We start from the raw sequence: 20,565 nt of genomic DNA, 5'->3' as shown, positions 1-20,565 counted from the left end.
TCCTAGCCCAAATCCTTACAAATGACAAGAAAGGCAGATTTATGTATAAACAACTCCATAAGGGCAATAAAAACAGAAAACACAAATTCCTGGAAGATAAAAAGCAGATAGGCATGGACACTGAGAGGTTGGAGGTAGAGGTCAGCCCAAGTGCCAAAGACCCCTGAAATGAAAAGACACGGACAGAGTTGGGGGCCCAGGAGCTCCTGAATTTAAAAAGGGGCGGGACAGGAGCCAAGGAATACCTCCCATGCCTAAGGCAGTGGTGGGTTTAAGAATGGGGGGCGGGGGCACCCAGTGTTTGGCAGGAAGGGGAGGCCACTCTCCTGGCAGGAAGCTGCGCTACAGAAAGGGGGAGGAGACTGCTGCAGCAGTAGCGGCTGGTGGGATCCCAATGTGGCAGAGGGGCCTCTGCCGCCGACCTGAGGCTGAGGGTCCGCGAGCACAGCGCGCTTGCTGGAGACGCCGCCGCCATCCTCTTCGCCGCCCGCCCCGCCGCCCTCCCGGACGCGCCCCCGGTGCACCGACCCTCTCCAAGCCGCTCCTGCAAGCTCGCCGCTCGCCGCCCGCTCATTCTCCTTCCACGCGGGCTCACCGCGAAGGCAGGAGCGAGGTGTCCGATTTGGGCACGTGAGGCCCGCTCCCCGGAGGTGGACGCCAGGCAGGCGAGGCTCTCGGTGGGTACCGGGTTGGAAAGAGAGTGGGGTGCGCTCCCGCAGGAGACGGGAGCGGGTATTGGGGGGCAGGGGGCGGAGGCTGAGTCCCAGGGCGGCTGGGGTGCTCGGGCTGCAGGACAGTGAGCGCCCGCGGGTCAGAGCCGGGGAGGGACGGGCGCTTTGCAGGGGGGTCAGAGTGGACGGCAGGGGCGGGCGGTGCAGGCAGGGGCTCGGAACCGGGACGCAGCCTGTCCCCTGCCGCGGAGTTCCTAACCCCGCCAGCCCCGCCGCCGCCGCTGCCCTTCGCGCAGCCGAAAGGAGCCCAGGACAGAGAGCGCCTGCAGGCACGCAGCCAGGACTGCCAGCGCTGGCTACAGGCGCACAGGGGAAATGTAGTTGCAGCGCAGGGTACAAAGAGATGTCGCTGTCTGGAGAACGGCACCTTAGGGCATATTGAACGTCCCCTACATTCTCTCCTCTTGTCTTCCCCGCTCCCGCTGGCTGCAGGCATGGAGACCCCCAGCGCACAGGAAGCCACAGGGCAACAAGCCAGCGCACCAGCCAGCGCACCAGCCAGCGCACCAGCCAGCTCACCAGCGGGACAGGCCACTGGCTCTGCGAACACCAACACCGTGAAGAAGCGAAGCTGCCCAAAGAAGCAGCGGGGCAGATCTTCGTCCCAGCCCCCCAGGAACATCGTGGGCTGCAGGATTTCCCACGGATGGAAGGAAGGCAACGAGCCCGTCACCCAGTGGAAAGGGACCGTTCTGGATCAGGTGCCTATAAACCCCTCTCTGTATCTGGTGAAATATGATGGGATTGACTGTGTCTATGGACTCGAACTTCACCGAGATGAGAGAGTTTTGTCTCTTAAGATTCTCTCGGACAGGGTGGCATCATCTCAGGTCGCTGATGCAAACCTTGCCAACACCATCATTGGCAAGGCTGTGGAGCATATGTTTGAGGGCGAGCATGGTTCTAAGGATGAGTGGAGAGGGATGGTGTTAGCCCAAGCACCAATCATGAAATCGTGGTTTTATATTACCTATGAGAAAGATCCCGTGTTGTACATGTACCAGCTTCTGGATGACTATAAGGAAGGAGACCTGCGTATCATGTCAGAGCCCAGTGAGCCTCCTCCCGCCGAGAGGGAGCCCGGGGTTGTAGATGGCCTGATAGGCAAACATGTGGAATATACCAAAGAAGATGGCTCCAAACGGATCGGCATGGTCATTCACCAAGTGGAAGCCAAACCCTCTGTGTACTTCATCAAGTTTGATGATGATTTCCATATCTATGTCTATGACTTGGTGAAAAAGTTCTAACTGTTAGTGTAGAATTTGCCACATTTGTGAAAGCGAATGTATAGTTTGTGGGTTTGCAAAATGATGTTGTTTTCCAGTGTGTTGGAGCTTAAGGGTCCTGTTGATTTAGCATTGTTGCCAGCATAACTGTTGTTTGTTCTGAAAAATACAAACGTGTGTGGACATGACATGCTGTGTGGAAGGACTTTATCATGTTGAAGAGACTGGGTGTGTTTGGTGGATGGGCATGAAAGGAAGGGACAGCTGTAAATTCAGGCTGTGAATAAAGTGCAGCTAGCATCATAGTCAGTCATCTAAAAATGGACTAGGACTTAGCTGGCCTGGTCTAGGAAGGAGGGAGGAGAAGGAACTAGAGATGGGCTGTGGGGGGAGGGCCAAGGGGAGGTTACTGCTTAGGAAGAAGTGGGGAGGGCCAGAAATGGAGGGGCTTCCTGGGGGGAGGGATGTCTTAGCAGGGGGCGGCACCCAACTGGGAGGAGATGAGAATAACAGAGGGAGAGGGAGCTCTTGGGGCTGAGAGGAAAACAGACTGAATAACTTGAGTAGAGAGGGGCACAAAGAATCTCAGAAGAGGTCCAGAGCAAGGGGAGAAAGACAGAGTTGGCAGGGATTTGGGGAGAGGCTAAAGGATACTTACTCTGAGGTAGGACCTATGCATGTGAGGACCAAAGGGCCAGGGATACTGAAGAAGGAGGAATTCTAAGAAGATTGGCCAAACAAGGGAGTGAGCTGCAGAAAAAGAGGTGTGGGAAGTGGGGCCCAGGAGAGATGGGAAGGCCCAGGAAAAACTTGCACTTCTGACCTGTCCACATTGCTGTCCCTGGCTCTGGGCACAACGCATGAGGAAACTGAAAGAAACCAGGTGGTTTGCAGGTTCCCTAGAAGGGTATTTTGACAGGGATGACTCAAGGGTTAAGCAGGAGCCAGGTTTATACCTAAAAGTTCTATTTCAGGGACTTCATGCCACAACTGCAAAGCAGAACCCCTGACCCTCAGCCTAAACACACTAGCATTGTGCATTCAGCATGTGGCTGTGGGTGGCCTCATTGCTCAGAGGACCCAGGTGCAACAAATCCTGGACCTGAAGGTCTTGGTTCCTTACCCTACACTGTCTAAGCAATTCCTGTGGGAATGGGTCGGCGGGGCTCTCAGATCTGAAGAGCTGTGCCCTGTTGCATTTGGAAGCATTTTATCCACAAAAATGGAAGCTTGCAGAACCCAGCAGCATCAGTCCCTTCAGTGTTCTTCCTCTGGCGGGACTGAACCTTGCTACCTTCAGAGGAGGGACATCAGAGGATTGTGCCTACTGTTTCTCTCCAGGGCATGGGCATGACAGTCCATACTTCTCATCGTTGGCTTCAGTCCATGCCTCTCACCGTTGGCTCCAGCCAGTGCCCACCAAACTGAGGTCTGCTGTCCCCAGATGCCCCATCTGTTGGCTGTATCCCAACAGGTGGGCTGGCTACTGACTTCTCCGGGAACTGCTGGCCAGTTTTGCCCGCCCAGGCACATGGGGAGCAGTGATGGGAGTTAGTGGGGCTGTGTTTCCAGGTGAGCTGGATGGCATGGGAAGCCAGGCTGGGACCCGTGGCTGGGTGTCACTCACTCCTTCGGCTCTGTGTTGCCACAGAGAGGTGTAGTGCTTGTTGGTGTGAGGCTGCAGTAACCCCAGTAAAGTCCCTCAGAGATATGGTGTCCTGACACATGGGCCCTTCTCTTCCTCTCCTCCTTGCCTTTCCCCAGTGCTGCCATGGACGGTCCCCTTAAAACCTTCTCTCTGGTTTACTCATCCCACAGTTCACCGAAATATACCCCTGCCCCCTAATACCCAGCTTCAACTAACTCCACGGGTAGCAGTGGGAGGGTGAGGGAGGAAACTTCCAAGAATTAAAGAATTTTTAATTCTTCATTCTCCACCCTACATGACATGAAGATGTTCGTTTCAAGAATGACACAAACAATCCCAGCTCATCATAGCAGGGGTTAATTTTCTTTCATATATCACACAATTTAGTCTGACAAACACCTGCAGGATACCCATGAGCTAATTTCAGCCAGCTGTCATGTTTCATTTGATCTTCCTGTTTTTTGTTGTCTAATTAACATAGTTTTCTATGCTTATATAACTACTTGAACATTTGGGAGATTTCTTATTTCTGGCCCACCTGTAAAAAAAGCAAAAGTAAACTGGGGATTATGGTCCACATTCCAACAAGGATACAGCAGCTGGGTCTGAGGAAGGGCTCAGCCCATTATAGACTCAGATGCTCCCTCAAGGTGGCCAAGCCCGCAGCTGGCCTGCTTCACTCTAATGAATACAATGCCTAGTTGTCCCCTGGAGGCATTCGTGTGTGTAGCTTTGAGGCAAGACCCAGGGAAAACTGACTAGCTTCCCTTTTGCCTTAGTTTGACTCCCTTTTTTGTTTGTTTTAGCTTCAGCGCACCAATAGTAACTATAGGTAGCTCTCCAATAGTAACTACAGGTAGCTCTCCGCCAGGCTGACTTCTAGGCACGGGCACTTATGATGAGGTAATGATCAAAAGAAACAAAATAATCCTACCCTCATGGAACTTTTATTTCAGTGTGCCAGACCATAGCCAAGATATATTAAATAGATAGAAATTCTTTTCAAAGTGATGTGTTAAGAGGAAAAATAAAGAAAGCAAAGAATGAGGAATGGAAATTCCAGACAGGAGTCTGAAATTGATTAGACAGGAAGGCCAGGGAGAGCCTCACTGAGAACGTGGCTTTTGAGTAAAGACCTAAAGCAGTGGTTCCCAAACTTATTTGGCCTACCGCCCCCTTTCCAGAAAAAATATTACTCAGCCCCTGGAAATTAATTTTTTAAAAATTTTAATAGCAGTTACTCATCGCCCCCAAATGCACCTGTGGCCATCACCGCCCCCCTGGATCGCTGCAGCGCCCACCGGGGGGCGGTAGCGCCCACTTTGAGAATCAGTGACCTAAAGGCAGTGAGAGGACTGGCCCTGTGCATGCCTGGGGAAGGAGAATTCCAGGTACGGGGACAGCAAGAGTGAGCCCCCAAGACACGTGTGTCTGCCATGTTCTAGAGACACTGAGGATACCAGCATGGCTGGGCTGGGGGAGTGAGGTAGAGAATATCTGGAAGTGAGTTCAGAGAGGTGCTGGGGCCTGGGGGGAGCAGAAAGATTAGCCTTGGAAGTGCTAGAATGGAATTGGTTTAACACTGAGTGTGATGAGGAACCATTTGATTGTTTTGAACAGAATTGTGATGTGATTTGTCTCATATTTTAACTGATCACTCTGGAACCTCGGGAGAGTACTTTGTATAGATTGCAAGGATTAAAACAGAGAGTCTGATATATCAGTGAGCTAGAGGAGAGATCTAGAAACTGATTTGCATGCATGAAAAGGGAATCATAAGTGACATTTCATATAAATGAGAAGTGTCTTTTTATTCAATAAAGGGTGCTAGATTAATCTGTTTTTCATAAGCCAAATAGTAAACATAGCTCTTCCTCACACCTTGTACAAAAAATAATTTCCAAGTGGATAAAGGTTAACATTTAAATTTAGAAAGTAAATTTATAAAATTTTTAAATTCACATGGAAGACAATGTTTATAGTTTTTCTAATGGGAATGGGGAACATTTTTTAAAGGGACATAATACTGTATAATTTACTTAGTTAATTACGTGTATTGTTTTTATACTTGTCAGAATATAAAGTACATAAGTATGTGATTTCCCTTCTTTTTTTCACTTATGTAATCCCAGATACTTAAAAAAGATCTGGCGCAGGTTTGGTGCTCAGTACTATTTCTTGAGTTTATGTGTCTCACCAATAATCAGAAAAATGGCAATTAAAATGACATACAATTTCATATGCATCAGATTAGCAACACGCATGATGTCTGAAAATGTGTTGTCAACTAGATAAACAAGTGGGAGAATCTATACATTGTCGGTAGGAGTTCAAATGGAGATAAATTTGCCATTATATAGTGAGTTGGAAGATGTTATATTCCAGCAATTTTACTTTTTACATTATTGGAAGACAATTCTGTATGGATCTTTCATGTTTCTATACATTTTGCAAGCAACTACTGAATGTCTTTTGTTTGCTACCTTCTGTTGAAGAATGTTTGGATAACAAACATCTTTGTAAGATGAGATGGTGGCTCCCTTTGTTTCAATGGGCAGGAAATGTTTGTTACAATATAATAAATATAATGTCTGAAGGCATGTTTACTGCCCATTATAAACGATGAGGTTAATTAAACTGAAGTTTCCTTTTCTCTATTGTATGTATGTGTCAGATGCCCATTTTGCATCACCCTATGGTAAGTGGGCCTCAGGGATTTAGGGTTAAATTGCTGCTACTCTGGCTTTCACTGTTGCTGTGAATACTAAAATATTAATGAGGAGGAATTGAGGAAGAGGTTGCAGGATGAGTACCAGGGAGTGGATTCAAAAACAGATGCTGGAACCACGCATTGTTTGTTGCAAATTCAACTCTTGGTGGGGCCTCAATATGTTTATCAACCTCCGGCTCACTCCATTGTAACAAATAATGCTAAGATTGATCCTGGATAAGTAGAATGTTTTGTCTCTCTCCAGTAACAGACAAACGATGACACTGCAAGTTAAAGCAAGTTAAATCACAAGAACTACAGGCAGAACTTTCGCTAGTTGAAGTTGGATATGTGAGAACTGGGCAAAAAAAATGCTTGTAAAGGGAAGAATGTAAACAGCTTGGCTGTCTTATGACTCAGCCCATCCATCACATGATCATACAAGCTTTAATACTTTCAGAGATGATAGAAAATAACTCAGTTACTTTTTGTTTGGTTGGTTGGTTTTAGTAGTGCTTACTCTCTGCTTAAGGTGATATTGGTCCTCTTGGGGAGATTTTACTAATGAAGTTAACCACCAAAGAATGAGAAACAGAATTAAAGAAATGTAGATAAATTCTTGATGATCAATCTCTCACCCTTGGAAAACTTCCCTAGCTCTTACCTTGAAAACATGGGAGAAAATAAGAGATATTATTTTACTAATGAGGTAGCAGACACCCTGGGTTATTTTGAATTTCTCACATAAGTTTATTGCTGTGTGAGCCAAGTCAGCCAGTGTGTCTTTGAAACCCAGTTTTACTGAAAAATAAAGTGATTGTGCCTGCTGAGTCAAAACATTGTCTAAGGCAAAAATAGATGATGTTAGCCATGAGGGTTTTGCCACCTGATATAGAGCATTGAGTCATCCCAAAACATGGAAAGTGAGATTGCATGAGACACAAGCAGCCACTATTTCACACAGAATTGAAAGTAAATGCAAGCCTTCCTAAAGGTACAGAGCTTCTCTCTCCTTCTATGACCCTGAAAACTCTCTTCTCTTTCTCTCTCTCTCTCTCTCTCTCTCTCTCTCTCTCTCTCTCTCTCTTCCTCTCTTCCTTTCTTCTTCCTTCTTATTATTTTTTTATTTCACCCATCCACCTACACCCTCTCCTTTAGCAACTGTCAGTCAACGTGTTCTCTATAGTGTTTGTTTTCTTTGGATAAATACTCAGAAGTGGAATTGCTAGGTCATATGGCAGCTCTATTTTTGATTTTTAAAAGACCCTATGTACTGTTTTCCATAGTGGCTGTAGCAATTTACAATTCCACCAACAGTGCACAAGGGGTCTCTTTTCTCCACATCTTCCTCCGCACTTGTTTGTTGATTTATTGATGGTAGCCACTCTAGTAGCTATGAGGTGATATCTCATTGTGGTTTTAATTTGTATTTATCTGATAATTAGTGATGTTGAGCATTTTTTCATATGTCTGTTGGCCATCTATCTGTCCTCTTTGGAGAAGTGTCTATTCAGATCCTCTGCCTATTTTTAATGGGATTTTTTTTTAGTGTCATGAGTTCCTTATATATTTTGTATATTAACCCCTTATCAGATGTATCATTTATTAATATCTTTTCTCATTCAGTAGGTTGTCTTTTTGTTTTCTTGATGTTTTTCTTCACTGTGCAAAAGCTTTTTTAGTTTCATGTAGTACCATTTCTTTATTTTTGCTTTTGTTGCCCTTGCTTGAGGAGACATAACAAAAAAGATATTGCTGAAAGCAATGTCAAAGAGTTTACTCCCATGATTTTTTCTAGGAGTTTTATGGTTTCAGATCTTATTATAAGGCAAAGCTTTTCTAATAGTACAGGGCTGCTCTCTACTTCCATGAATCCTCCCTCTCCTTTAACCCAACCACAGCTACCACTATGAGGAGAAAAATGCTTACTAGTAGAGATGAGACTGAGTCTTCTCTGTCCCCAATGGAGATCCAATGCTACATGCATCCATCTAAGTAGGCTGAGGAGTTACGGTGAGGGGAGAGAATCAAACTTTTATGGCTCTGTTAGATATGGACACCCCAGTCACTACTCTACAGGACCTGTGGAAAGCTTCAACATCTAGATACAACTTACAAGTGAAATCATACAGTATTTGTCTTCCTTATCTTGGTTATAGTAAATAATGCTGCAATGAACATAGGGGTACATGCATTATTTTTAAAAATATATATTTGATTGACTTCAGAGAGGAAGGGAGAGTGAGAGTGAGATAGAAACATTAATAATGAGAGAGAATCATTGATCGGCTGCCTCCTGCACACCCCCTACTGGGGATTGAGCCCACAACCCGGGCATGTGCCCTGACTGGGAATCAAACTGTGACCTCCTGGTTCATAGGTCAACCCGCAACCACTGAGCCATGCCGGCCGGGCCATACATCATTTTAAATTAGTGTTTTTGTCTTCTTTGGATAAACAACGTGTTTTCTTTAGTAATGAGTTTGGCTGGGTTTAGAGCAGGAAAACTCAAATATGACATTGTGAGTAAAAACTTTTGGACCAATTATGCGCAGACTTGGTGTTACCTCAACATCTGAATATATGGTAGGAATGGATGTTTGTATTTCCCTGTCCAGTAAGTGATAGATGAAATTTAGCCTCATGTAGAGAAATGTTAGGGAGAAACATAAATTACTCCCCCACAAGCCTCTCTACCTAACCCTGGGTGGTTTAACACAAAAAAAAATAGAATCTCTGGAGGAAAACAAGAAAAGTATAGCTATGATTAAATACTTAAAGAAAGCAGGAGATGCAAGATCTCTATAAAGCAGCCATGTATGCTCACCATAAAAGTATAAGAAGAGCTGAAGACTTATAATGATTATTGTCAAATAAATTCAATTATTTCTCCTGTAGTCTCAGCTGTTGCAAACAGTATGACTCTAATTAATCCATTACACACACTAATGGCACATGGTACACTCTTTTGAACATTTATAGTATCTTTCCCCCCTATAGTACTGGCACCTGAGGATCAACGTCTGTTCACATTTATGTGACAGGCCTCTGATATATGTTTTGTAGTATTTCTTCAGAGTTACCTAAACTCCATTGTCATTTGTGAAAATTGGATAGGTCAGAAATTAGTGCACGTGCTTATACACTCTGATTTCCAAAAATTTCACTATATACATGATGTCCTGATGGTCAATAGTCATAATCTTCAGTCTTAAAAGTGTTGGTTGTGGTATTATCACACATTCCTTAGGAAGAGTGGCTGAAAACCTCCAAAGTAATTTGAGACCCTGCTTGCCAAGTAATGTTTCTTGGGACTGTGTAGGCAAATTAACAAAACTGAATCATCAGGCAGTCAAAGAAAAACGTCTCCTCAGCCCTCACCAATCAAAAGGAGGACTGGCACCAAACTGGATCCTTTGGATATTGGAAACAGTTTGTGATTGGGCCTTCTGCTTGGTCCTTTAGATCAGCTAACTCACGTAGCATCTTTTGAGGGGGGCCCAAAACAACGTACTATTGTGGAAATTGTCCAGCAAGCTGTGTCATGCTATCAGTAGTGCCCTGCATTTATAATGACCACTTTGAGCTTTATGTCTCTGCAACTGATGATTTTCCAATTTGAGTCTTGGGCCAAAGGAAGCAGTCTCTGCCCGGAGGTGTGCCGCGGGGTTTGGGGTTTAGGTTTTCTTTGACATAAGTGTTAGCTATATCCCTTTTGAAAAGCAGCTATTAATGTGCTACTGGGTTCTTTCTTTTCATAACTGAACACCTTAACCATAGAGGCCTTGTAGCTTTCTAGCCTGAAGTTCCCTTTTTATAATGATCAATTCCAAAATGACACCTATTATGGTGAGAAAAGGTCAACAAGCCTTGCTTGCCAAAGGTAAATAATATATATTAAAACTTACCTGTCCTTACTCCAGTGGTATATATATAATCTTTTTAAAAATTTTCACCCAAGGATATGTTTACTAATTTTAGAGAGAGAAGAAGGAAGAGAGAGAGAAAAAAAACCCCACCAGACACATTGATTGGTTGGCTCCTGTACATGCACCGACTGGGGAAAAACAATTATAAAAGCCTAATAAGCAAATTGTCCCTGCAGGAGTTCGACCAGGAGACCGATCACTCGCTATGACGTGCGCTGGCCACCAGGACGAAGTGCAGAACGAAGGAAGGCCCCGGCCAGCAGCCAGGGAAGGGAGGCCCCGGCTGGCAGCTGGTAGCTGGAAGGAAGGCCCCTGCTGGCAGCTAGAAGGCCCTGATCGGCCCTGATAGACAGCCAGGCCTAGGGACCCTACCTGTGCACAAATTTTGTGCAATTGGCCTCTAGTTTGAAATATAATGTTACATACAATAAACATTAATATTTCAAGAGAAATTATTTTAAATATAGTACATGCAATAAACATTCATATTTCAAGAAGAAAAGATTTTACATATAATAATATTACCAAAACTGACTAACATAGTATACTATCACAAAAGTTGTAGGAAATATTAAAAATCTGCAAATAACAGGATTACTTCTATTGTATTCTAAAATGTTTTTTTCCTCTGGCTCTATTTTTGTTCATTAATTCATGTTGTTCATTATATTCCACAAATGAGTGAGATCATGTAATATTTATCTTTCTCTGACTGGCTTATTTCTCTAAGCATAATGCTCTCCAGGTCCGTCCATGCTGTTGTGAACGGTAAGAATCCCTTCTTTTTTACAGCAGCGTAGTATTCCATTGTGTAGCGGTACCACTGTTTTTAATCCACTCATCTGCTGATGGGCATTTAGGCTGTTTCCAAATCTTAGCTATGGTGAATTGTGCTGCTATGAACAAAGGGGTGCATATATCCTTTCTGATCGGTATTTCTAGTTTCTTGGGATATATTTCTAGAAGTGGGATTACTGGGTCCAATGGGAGTTCCATTTTTAGTTTTTTGAGGAAACTCCATACTGTTCTCCACAGTGGCTGCACCAGTCTGCATTCCCACCAGCAGTGCATGAGGGTTCCTTTTTCTCCGCATCCTCGCCAGCACTTGTCCTTTGTTGATTTGTTGATGATAGCCATTCTGACAGGTGTGAGATGGTACCTCATTGTTGTTTTGATTTGCATCTCTTGGATGATTAGTGACTTTGAGCATGTTTTCATATGTCTCTCGGCCTTCGGTATGTCCTCTTTCAAAAAGTCCCTGTTTAGGTCCTATGTCCATTTTTTGATTGGATTGTTTATTTTCCTTTTGTTAAGTTGGATGAGTTCCCTGTAAATTTTGGAGATTAAACCCTTATCTGAAATATCATTGGCAAATATGTTCTCCCATGCAGTGGGCTTTCTTGTTTTGTTGATGGTTTCTTTTGCTGTGCAAAAGCTTTTTATTTTGATGTAGTCCCATTTGTTTATTTTCTCCTTCGTTTCCATTGCCCTAGGAGCTGTATCAGTAAAGACATTGCTACGACGTATGTCTGATATTTTGCTGCCTATGGAGTCTTCTAAGATTTTTATGGTTTCCCTTCTTACACTTAAGTCCTTTAACCATTTTGAGTTTGTTTTTGTGTATGGTGTAAGTTGGAGATCTAGTTCCTTTTTTTTTGCATGTATCTGACCAAATTTCCTAGCACCATTTATTGAAGAGATTGTCTTGATTCCACTGTATGCTCTTTCCTCCTTTGTCAAATATTAATTGAGCATAATGGCTTGGGTTGATTTCTGGTTCTCTTGTCTGTTACATTGATCTATATGCCTGTTCTTGTGCCAGTATCAGGCTGTTTTGATTATGCTGGCTTTGTAGTATAACTTGAAATCTGGTATTGTGATTCCTGAAACTTTGTTTTTCTTTCTCAAAATTGCTGCAGCTATTTAGGGTCTTTTTTGATTCCATATAAATTTTTGGAGTATTTGTTCTAGCTCTATGAAATATGCCTGACCACCAGGGGGTGGCGCAGAATGAAGGAAGGTCCCAGCCGGTGACTGGCAGCTGGGGGAAGGAAGGCCCTGATCGTCCCTGGTATTTTAATAGGGATTACATTGAATCTGTAGATTGCCTTGGGTAATATGAACATTTTAATGATGTTGACTCTACCAATCTATGAACATGGTATATTCTTCCACTTGTTTATATCTTCTTCTATCTCTTTTTTCAATGTCCTGTAGTTTTCCAAGTACAGGTCTTTTGCCTCCTTGGTTAAGTTTATTCCTAGGTATCTTATTTTTGTTATAATGGTAAACGGGATTGTTTCTTTAGTTTCTCTTTCTGTGAGTTCATTATTGGTGTATAAAAAAGCCATTGATTTTTGGGTGTTGATTTTGTATCCTGCTACATTGCCAAATTCATTTATTAAATCTAGTAGTTTTTTGGTGGAGTCTTTAGGGTTTTCTATGTATAATACCATGTCATTGTGAATAATGAGAGTTTTACTTCCTCCTTTCCAATTTGGATGCCTTTTATTTCTTCTTCTTGTCTGATCACTGTGGCTAGGACTTTCAGTACTATGTTGAATAAGAGTGGTGAAAACAGACATCCTGGTCTTGTTCCTATTCTTAGGGGAAATGCTTTTATTTTTTGCCCATTGGGTATGATGTTGGCTGTAGGTTTGTCATATATGGCCTTTATCATGTTGAGGTATGCTCCCTCTATTCCCACTTTGCTGGGAGTTTTTATCAAAAACTAGAGGCCAGTGCATGAAATTTGTGCACGGGTAGGGTCCCTAGGCCTGGCCAGCGATCAGGGACGATCCAGGGCCTTCCTTCCCCCAGCTGCCAGTCACCGGCTGGGACCTTCCTTCATTCTGCGCCACCCCCTGGTGGTCAGTGCACATCATAACTAGCGGTCAAACTCCCAAGGGGACAATTTGCATATTAGCCTTTTATTATATAGGAGGGGTGTTGGATTTTGTCGAATGCATTTTCTGTATCTATTAATATGATCCTGTGATTTTTGTCTTTCAATTTGTTTATGTGATGTATCACGTTTACTGATTTGTGAATATTGTACCAGCCTTGCATCCCTGGAATAAATCCCACTTGGTCATGGTGTCTGATCTTTTTAATATATTGCTGGATCCAATTTGCTAATATTTTGTTGAGGATTTTAGTATCTATGTTTATCAGGGATATTGGCCTCTAATTCTCTTTCTTTGTAGTGTCTTTATCTGGTTTTGGTATTAGGATAATGCTGGCCTCATAAAAGGAGTTTGGAAGTGTTCCTTCCTCTTGGAATTTTTGACATAGTTTGAGGAGTATAGTTTTAGTCCTCCTTTGAATGTTTGGTAAAACTCTCCTGTGAAGCTGTCCAGACCTGGGCTTTTGTTTGCTGGGAATTTTTTGATTACTGCTTCTATTTCATCAGTTGTTATTGGCCTATTCAGGTTTTCTGATTCTTCCTGATTCAGTTTTGGGAGATTGTATTTTTCTAGGAATTTGTCCATTTTATCCACATCGTCCAGCTTGTTGGCATATAGTCGTTCATAGTATTTTCTTACAATCCTTTGTATTTCTGTGGTGTCAGTGGTTACTCCACCACTTTCGTTTCTGATTTTATTTATTTGGGGTCCTCTCTCTTTGTTTCTTGATGAGTCTGGCTAGGCGGTTCATCAATTTTGTTTATCCCTTTCCAAAGACCAGCTCTTGATTTCATTGATTTTTTTTTTTTTGCAGGGCCCACATTTCACATTTTATTGCACTTTTCCCACAATCACTGAATCCTGCTGGGCTGTGCCCAGGGCTCTGGAGGCAGGACCTGGAAGGTGAAGCTACACAGCAAGCCATTCCCACGGAGGGGCTGCCCGAGGGACCCCGCGAGGATGACCTAGTGGCTATGGTTGGACTGCACCCCACCCAGGTCCCACTTAGATGGCCCTCAGGTCTCTCAGCCCCGTCTCCACACTGCCTCCCGGATGATGCCCGCAAACAGGGTCATTGATTTTTTTTCTTGTTGTTTTTTTTGTCTCTATGTTATTTATTTCTGCTCTAATCTTTATTATTTCCTTCCTTCTACTTACTCTGGGCTTTTCTTGTTGTTGTCTTTCTAGTTCTTTAAGTTGTAGGGTTAAATAGTTTATTGCTGATTTTTCTTGTTTTTTGAGGTATGCCTGTAGTGCTATGAACTTCCCTCTCAGGACTGCTTTTGCTGTGTCCCAGAGATTTGGGGTTGCTGTGGGTTCATTTTCATTTGTTTCCATGAAGTTGTTTATTTCTTTCTTGATTTTGTTGGTAACCAATTCATTGTTTAATACCATGCTATTTAGCCTCCATGTGTTTGAATGTTTTGGGGTGTTTTTACTGTAGTTGATTTCTAATTTCATTCCACTGTGATCTGAGAAGATGCTTGATATGATTTCAGTCTTCTTGAATTTGTAGAGACTTGTTTTGTGTCCTAACATGTGGTCTATCTTTGTGAATGATCCATGTGCACTTGAGAAGAAATTCTAGGTACTTTGGCTTTTCCTCTAAGTGCAATGGGGATCCATTATAAGTTTCTACTGATGAGTGAGATCAGATTATAAAGGAACATCAGTACAAGCAATAAATCTAGTGAAGAGGCCTTGGCAGGATACTGGTTATAGAATGAGGTTGGCTCAAATTAGGGTGTTGGTAGTGAAATGTTTAAAATGGTCATATTTGGGACACATTGAAAGTAGAGCCAATATAATTATGACAAATTAGATTGGGGCTGTGAGAAAAAGTTACATTCAATTTATACCTTGAGTAAGTGGAAAGATGGAGTTTCCATTTACTGTGATGGGAAGGTAGGTGAAGCAGGTTTTAGGGGAAATATAACACTCTCAGATTGATATTTTGACTTTGTTAGGCAGCTCATGGAGATGTCAAGTAGGTAACTAGATTTACAAGTCTGGAACACACAGACAGAGAGAGTTCAGCCGAAAGATACAAATTTGAGACTGGGCCACAACAACATTAAGAGATGGGAGTAATAAGGAGGAATGAATAAAAAAGACAAAGAAATAGTCAGTGAGTTACTAGAAAAACCTGGAGAGTGTAGGATCCTGAGAGTCAAAAGGATAAGTTTTTCAAGGAAAATGGATGATCAAAAGCTGCTGATTGATAAAGTAAGAAGGAGAATAGTAAATGAAAATTAGAGGTCATTGATGACCTTAAGATAATTTTTAAAAGAATTTTTAAAAATGTATTTTTAGCCCTACCTGGTTTGGCTCAGTGGATAGAGTGTCAGCCTGCAGACTGAAGGGTACTGGGTTCAATTCCGGTCAAGAACATATGCCTGGATTGCTGGCTCAATCCCCAGTGGGGTGTGTGCAGGAGGCAGCCAATCAATGATTCTCTCTCATCATTGATGTTTCTATCTCTCTTTCCCTCTCCCTTCCTCTCTGAAATCAATAAAAATATATTAATATAGATATTTATCGATAAGAATCATTGATCAGCTGCCTTCTGCACTGGGGATAGAGCCCACAATTGATCTGGCATGGAACCGTGACCTCCTGGTTCATAGGCTCAACCACTGAGCCACGCTTAAGAGCATTTTAAGCCAGGCTTAAGACCATTTTTTATGGCATGTTGGGGGAATGGGCAGGAGAACCAGATTAGCATCGGAATGGGTTTTAGAAAGACAATGGGAGGAAAAAAATTGAAGACAATGGATAGGCAACTCTTTCAAGTTTTGTTGCAAAGAGGAGTAGAAAAATAAGGTGGTAGCTAGAAGGGTAAGTGGAATCAGAAGAGGGTACTTTTGAGAAGGAAAAAGTAACAACATGTTCTTATGCTGATGTAACCCATTAACATAATGCTTGATGCAAAAATAAGCAAGTTGTAGAAAACAGAAACAACATGGCACAATTTATGCTTTAAAAATATCACCAATATTTTCATACTTCTTCTAATTTAAGACAAAGTTTTTCACATATTTTGAAGATAAAGAAGTAGTATTCTACTATGTTCATTTGCTTACCTTATTTTTTCTATTTTCCCCTTTTCTTTTTAGTTTTTCATATTTTAACATCTCTAATGTGATCTATGTCTTACAAAGTCATGACTTATCAGAGTTGAATTGACAATCATTTTCTTTTTTATTGGTACACAAAATAAAAGTGTCTCAAAATTAGTAGTATGCTACACTCAACGATATTGAAAATATATTTTGTATGGGTACATAAATAAGGCAAAAAAGAAAATTCATAACAGGGATAACAAGGGAGAACAATTGTGGTTGTGAAAGCTTGTAAATTTTTATGTGTAATATTCTAATAATTTAAAAGGGGAATGGATTCCAAGATTTTATGTGTAAATTTTTTTTACATAGAATATGTAAAACTGGCTAACTTTAGAGTCAATGATATGTAAGTGAATGAAAAGAAGATTAACAATTCAAAAGCAATATGTGAAGATAAACTCACACAACAGAAATACTGAATGCCAGCCCCCCCCCCCCAAAAAAAGCACACACAAGAAAATAAGATGAAATTCACTAGTAATCAGGAAAATGTAAACTAAAACAATGAGTTGCTATTCCTCACTCACTAGTTTGGCACACACCAGAAAGATGATATATCAAGAGTTGTCTAGGATATAGAGAAGATGGAATACCTACAATGATGAGTATACCATAATTTGGTACAGCCAATTAATGTAGCAATTTGGCACCATTTATGAATTTTGAAGTGCTTATACATACAACTCAATATTTCTTCTTTTAGTACATGCACACAGATACTCTGGAACAAGTACAGAAAGATATTTATTGCAGCATTATTTTTAAAACTGAAATTTGAAATGAACCAAAATGATCATCAAAAGTGGAACGGGGAGAGAACCAAGATGGCGGCATAGGTAAACACCGGAGTTTGCTGCCTCGAACAACCACTTCAAAAATACAACTAAAAGACGGAATGGACATCATCCAGAACCACAGGAAGGCTGGCTGAGGGGAAATTCTACAACTAGAAGGAAAGAGAAAAGCATACTGAGACTCAGAGGAGGCGCAGTGCAGAGGTGAAGTGCTGGGGTGCGGAGTGCATGCGGGGCGGGCTGGCGGCTGGGGGCGCGGTTGTCGTTTTCCATCGGGAGGGAGTCTCGGACTCTGGGCTCCAGTTCCGGGCGGGTCTCTCTGGCATCAGTCGGAGCCCGAGGGCGGCTTTCTCTGGGGGGGGGGGGGCTTGAGGCGAGAGGCGGGAGCCTCTGAGGGCAAGACTGAGAGCAGCCATAACTGCTAGCCCCGCCCTGTTGATCCCCTGGGACCTGCCCCGCCCAAGCCCTGCAGGGAGGCTTTTGCTGGATAGCCTCAGGCAAAGGCTAGATTAGCACCTCCCTAGAGATCCAGAAGCCCAGAGGTCAGAGTGGGACCATCCAGTTTGCAGCTCTGTGGAACCTTAAAAGACACATTCAGGGGGCAGACTCAGTGAGCACCAAAGCCCCATTGAAGCAAGTCTTGCCCCAGAAGGGTGTCTCCAGCACAGAAGTTCTCCCACTGCAGACACAGCTGATTCTCACAGCCAATTGGCCTGGAGGTCAATTCCTCCCAGTGATAACTACAACAATCAAGGCTTAATTACAACAAGACTGTGCACAAAGCCCACAAGGGGGTGCACCAAGGGTGTCTACCTCAGGTAATTGGGACACTTAGCACAGAAAGGCAGTCTATCGACACAGCGAAGCATAAAAAATGCCGAGACATAGAAACAGGACACAAATGACAGAAATGGAGGAAAGCAAATTGCTGGATATAGAGTTCAAAACCACACTTTTAAGGTCTTTAAAGAACTGTCTAGAAGCCACCGATAAATTTAGTAAGGCCCTCGAAAAGACTGGTGAGACTGCTGATAAATGTAGTGAGATCTTCAAGAAATCTAGTGAGACCCTCGATGTTGTGATAAAGAACCAACTAGAAATTAAGCATACACTGACTGAAATAAAGAATATTATACAGACTCCCAACAGCAGACCAGAGGAGTGCAAGAATCAAGTCAAAGATTTGAAATACGAAGAAGCAAAAAACACCCAACCAGAAAAGCAAAATGAAAAAAGAATCCAAAAATACGAAGATAGTGTAAGGAGCCTCTGGGACAGCTTCAAGTGTACCAACATCCGAATTATAGGGGTGCCAGAAGAAGAGAGAGCAAGGTATTGAAAACCTATTTGAAGAAATAATGACAGAAAACTTCCCCCACCTGGTGAAAGAAATAGACTTTCAAGTCCAGGAAGCGCTGAGAACCCCAAACAAAAGGAATCCAAGGACCACACCAAGACACATCATAATTAAAATGCCAAGAGCAAAAGACAAAGAGAGAATCTTAAAAGCAGCAAGAGAAAAACAGTCAGTTACCTACAAGGGAGTACCCATACGACTGTCAGCTGATTTCTCAACAGAAACTTTGCAGGCCAGAAGGGAGTGGCAAGAAATATTCAAAGTGATGAATGCCAAGAACCTACAACCAAGATTACTTTATCCAGCAAAGCTATCATTCAGAATTGAAGGTCAGATAAAGAGCTTCACAGATAAGGAAAAGCTAAAGGAGTTCATCACCACCAAACCAGTATTATATGAAATGCTGAAAGGTATCCTTTAAGAAGAGGAAGAAGAAGAAAAAGGTAAAGATACAAATTATGAATAACAAATACACATCTATCAGCAAGTGAATCTGAAAATCAAGTGAATGATCTGATGAACAAAATGAACTGGTGATTGTAATAGAATCAGGGGCATAGAAAGGGAATGGCCTGACTATTCTTGGGGGGGGGGGGAGGGTGTGGGGGGTGCGGGAAGAGATTGGACAATAATCGTGCACCTATGGATGAGGACAGTGGGTGGGGAGTGAGGGAGGAGGGTGGGGTGGGAACTGGGTGGAGGGGAGTTATGGTGGGAAAAAAGAGGAACCAATGTAATAATCTGAACAATAAAGATTTAATTAAAAAAAAAGTGGAATGGGCCCTAGCCGGTTTGGATCAGTGGTTAGAGCCTGCAGACTGAAGGGTCCTGGGTTCGATTCCAGTCAAGGGCACATGCCTTGGTTGTGGCCTCATCTCCAGTAGAGGGCATGCAGGAGGCAACCAATTAATGATTCTCTCATCATTGATGTTTCTCGCTCTTTCCCTCTCTGAAATCAATAAAAAACATATATACATGTATATATATAAAACATATATATATATATATATATATTTTAAAAAAGTGGAATGGATACTTGAATATATTGTTCAATGGATGACAAATTGTCATATATGTCTACTTTGCAAGAGTTTGAAGGTAACAAGAAATGTTAGAAATATAACACATAAATTTTAAAAACAAAATATTGAGTAATAAAAGCAAGATTTAGAAAAATAACATACCTGTGATAAAACTTATGTTTAAAATAAAGGTCAGTCAAATTAGATTAAGGGAAATATCAGAGTTCTTTTTTAGGCTTGTTGACAATGTAATTATCTATATATATAAAACACTAATATGCAAATAGACCAAACAGTGGAACAACCGATTGCTATGATGTGCGCTGACCACCAGGGGACGTGTGCGGAACATGGCGGGCATCAGCCATGGCAGGATGGTGGAGCAGGTGAGCAGGGACACCAGACCAAGGGGGGGAGGGCACCAGTCGCTGTCATTGGGGCGAGCCTTTGGTGGTTACTGAAAATTCTTTGCTGCCATGCCGCAGTCCCACCCAGTGCTTGCAACTGCTGCCAGCGCTGGCCCCACTTGCACCCGCTGCTGCCGCCTGGTGTCAGCCCGATCGCTCGGCACCATCAGAGGGTGCGAGAGGCAGATGCCGGTCCTGATCGCCCCTCAGGGTTTCTCCACCTCCCCCTGCTCCTGAGGGGCGATCAGGGCAGCAGCTGCTGCTCGCACCCACTGCCAGTGCCCAGTGCTGGTCCTGATTGCTTGGTGCAATCAGCGGGCTAGAGGCAGCTGCAGGAGTGGGGCTGCTGGCAGACAGAGGACAGGGCGGGGGTGAGGTGGGGGAGGCTGAGGCGGGAGGGGCCGGGCAAGGGCGCGGAGGAAGGGCCGAGACCACCCCTGTGCCCACTGCAGCCTCTGGCCCACAGTTCTTTTCAAGGTGCATGAATTCGTGGGCCTCTAGTTAAAAATAAAAAAGCAAGACTTTTTTTGAATATCATAAGAGTAGATTTATATAGTAAAAAAAGGAAGTTCTTGAAAACATTTTTAAAACTAAATATATTATTGGTTACTTTACAACATGTAGAAGTGTCATAGTCCCATCAGCTGCACAGTATATACAGCCAAGTCATAATGACCAAATGCCATATCCCAGAAATGTCAGGTGTT

At 43.0% G+C, this 20,565-nt stretch overlaps 1 protein-coding gene across 1 annotated transcript; it reads left to right on the top strand.

Moving 5' to 3' along the window:
* Positions 1-434: 434 nt before the first annotated feature.
* Positions 435-2,148, top strand: LOC102426730 (spindlin-2B). The gene is made up of 2 exons (XM_006096162.3): positions 435-677; positions 1,164-2,148. The coding sequence occupies exon 2, from the start codon at positions 1,166-1,168 to the stop codon at positions 1,979-1,981; it is 816 nt and encodes a 271-aa protein (XP_006096224.1). The 5' UTR covers positions 435-677; positions 1,164-1,165; the 3' UTR covers positions 1,982-2,148.
* Positions 2,149-20,565: the final 18,417 nt, after the last annotated feature.

Source organism: Myotis lucifugus, unplaced genomic scaffold, assembly GCF_000147115.1.
Source record: "Myotis lucifugus unplaced genomic scaffold, Myoluc2.0 scaffold_169, whole genome shotgun sequence".
Classification (NCBI taxonomy): Eukaryota; Metazoa; Chordata; class Mammalia; order Chiroptera; family Vespertilionidae; genus Myotis; species Myotis lucifugus.
Note: the sequence above shows the minus strand (reverse complement) of the source record. Positions and strands in the feature narration are given on the sequence as shown.

Excerpts from the sequence above, each read along its gene's own strand:
- LOC102426730 (XM_006096162.3), top strand. The coding sequence starts at position 1,166 with ATGGAGACCCCCAGCGCACAGGAAGCCACAGGGCAACAAGCCAGCGCA.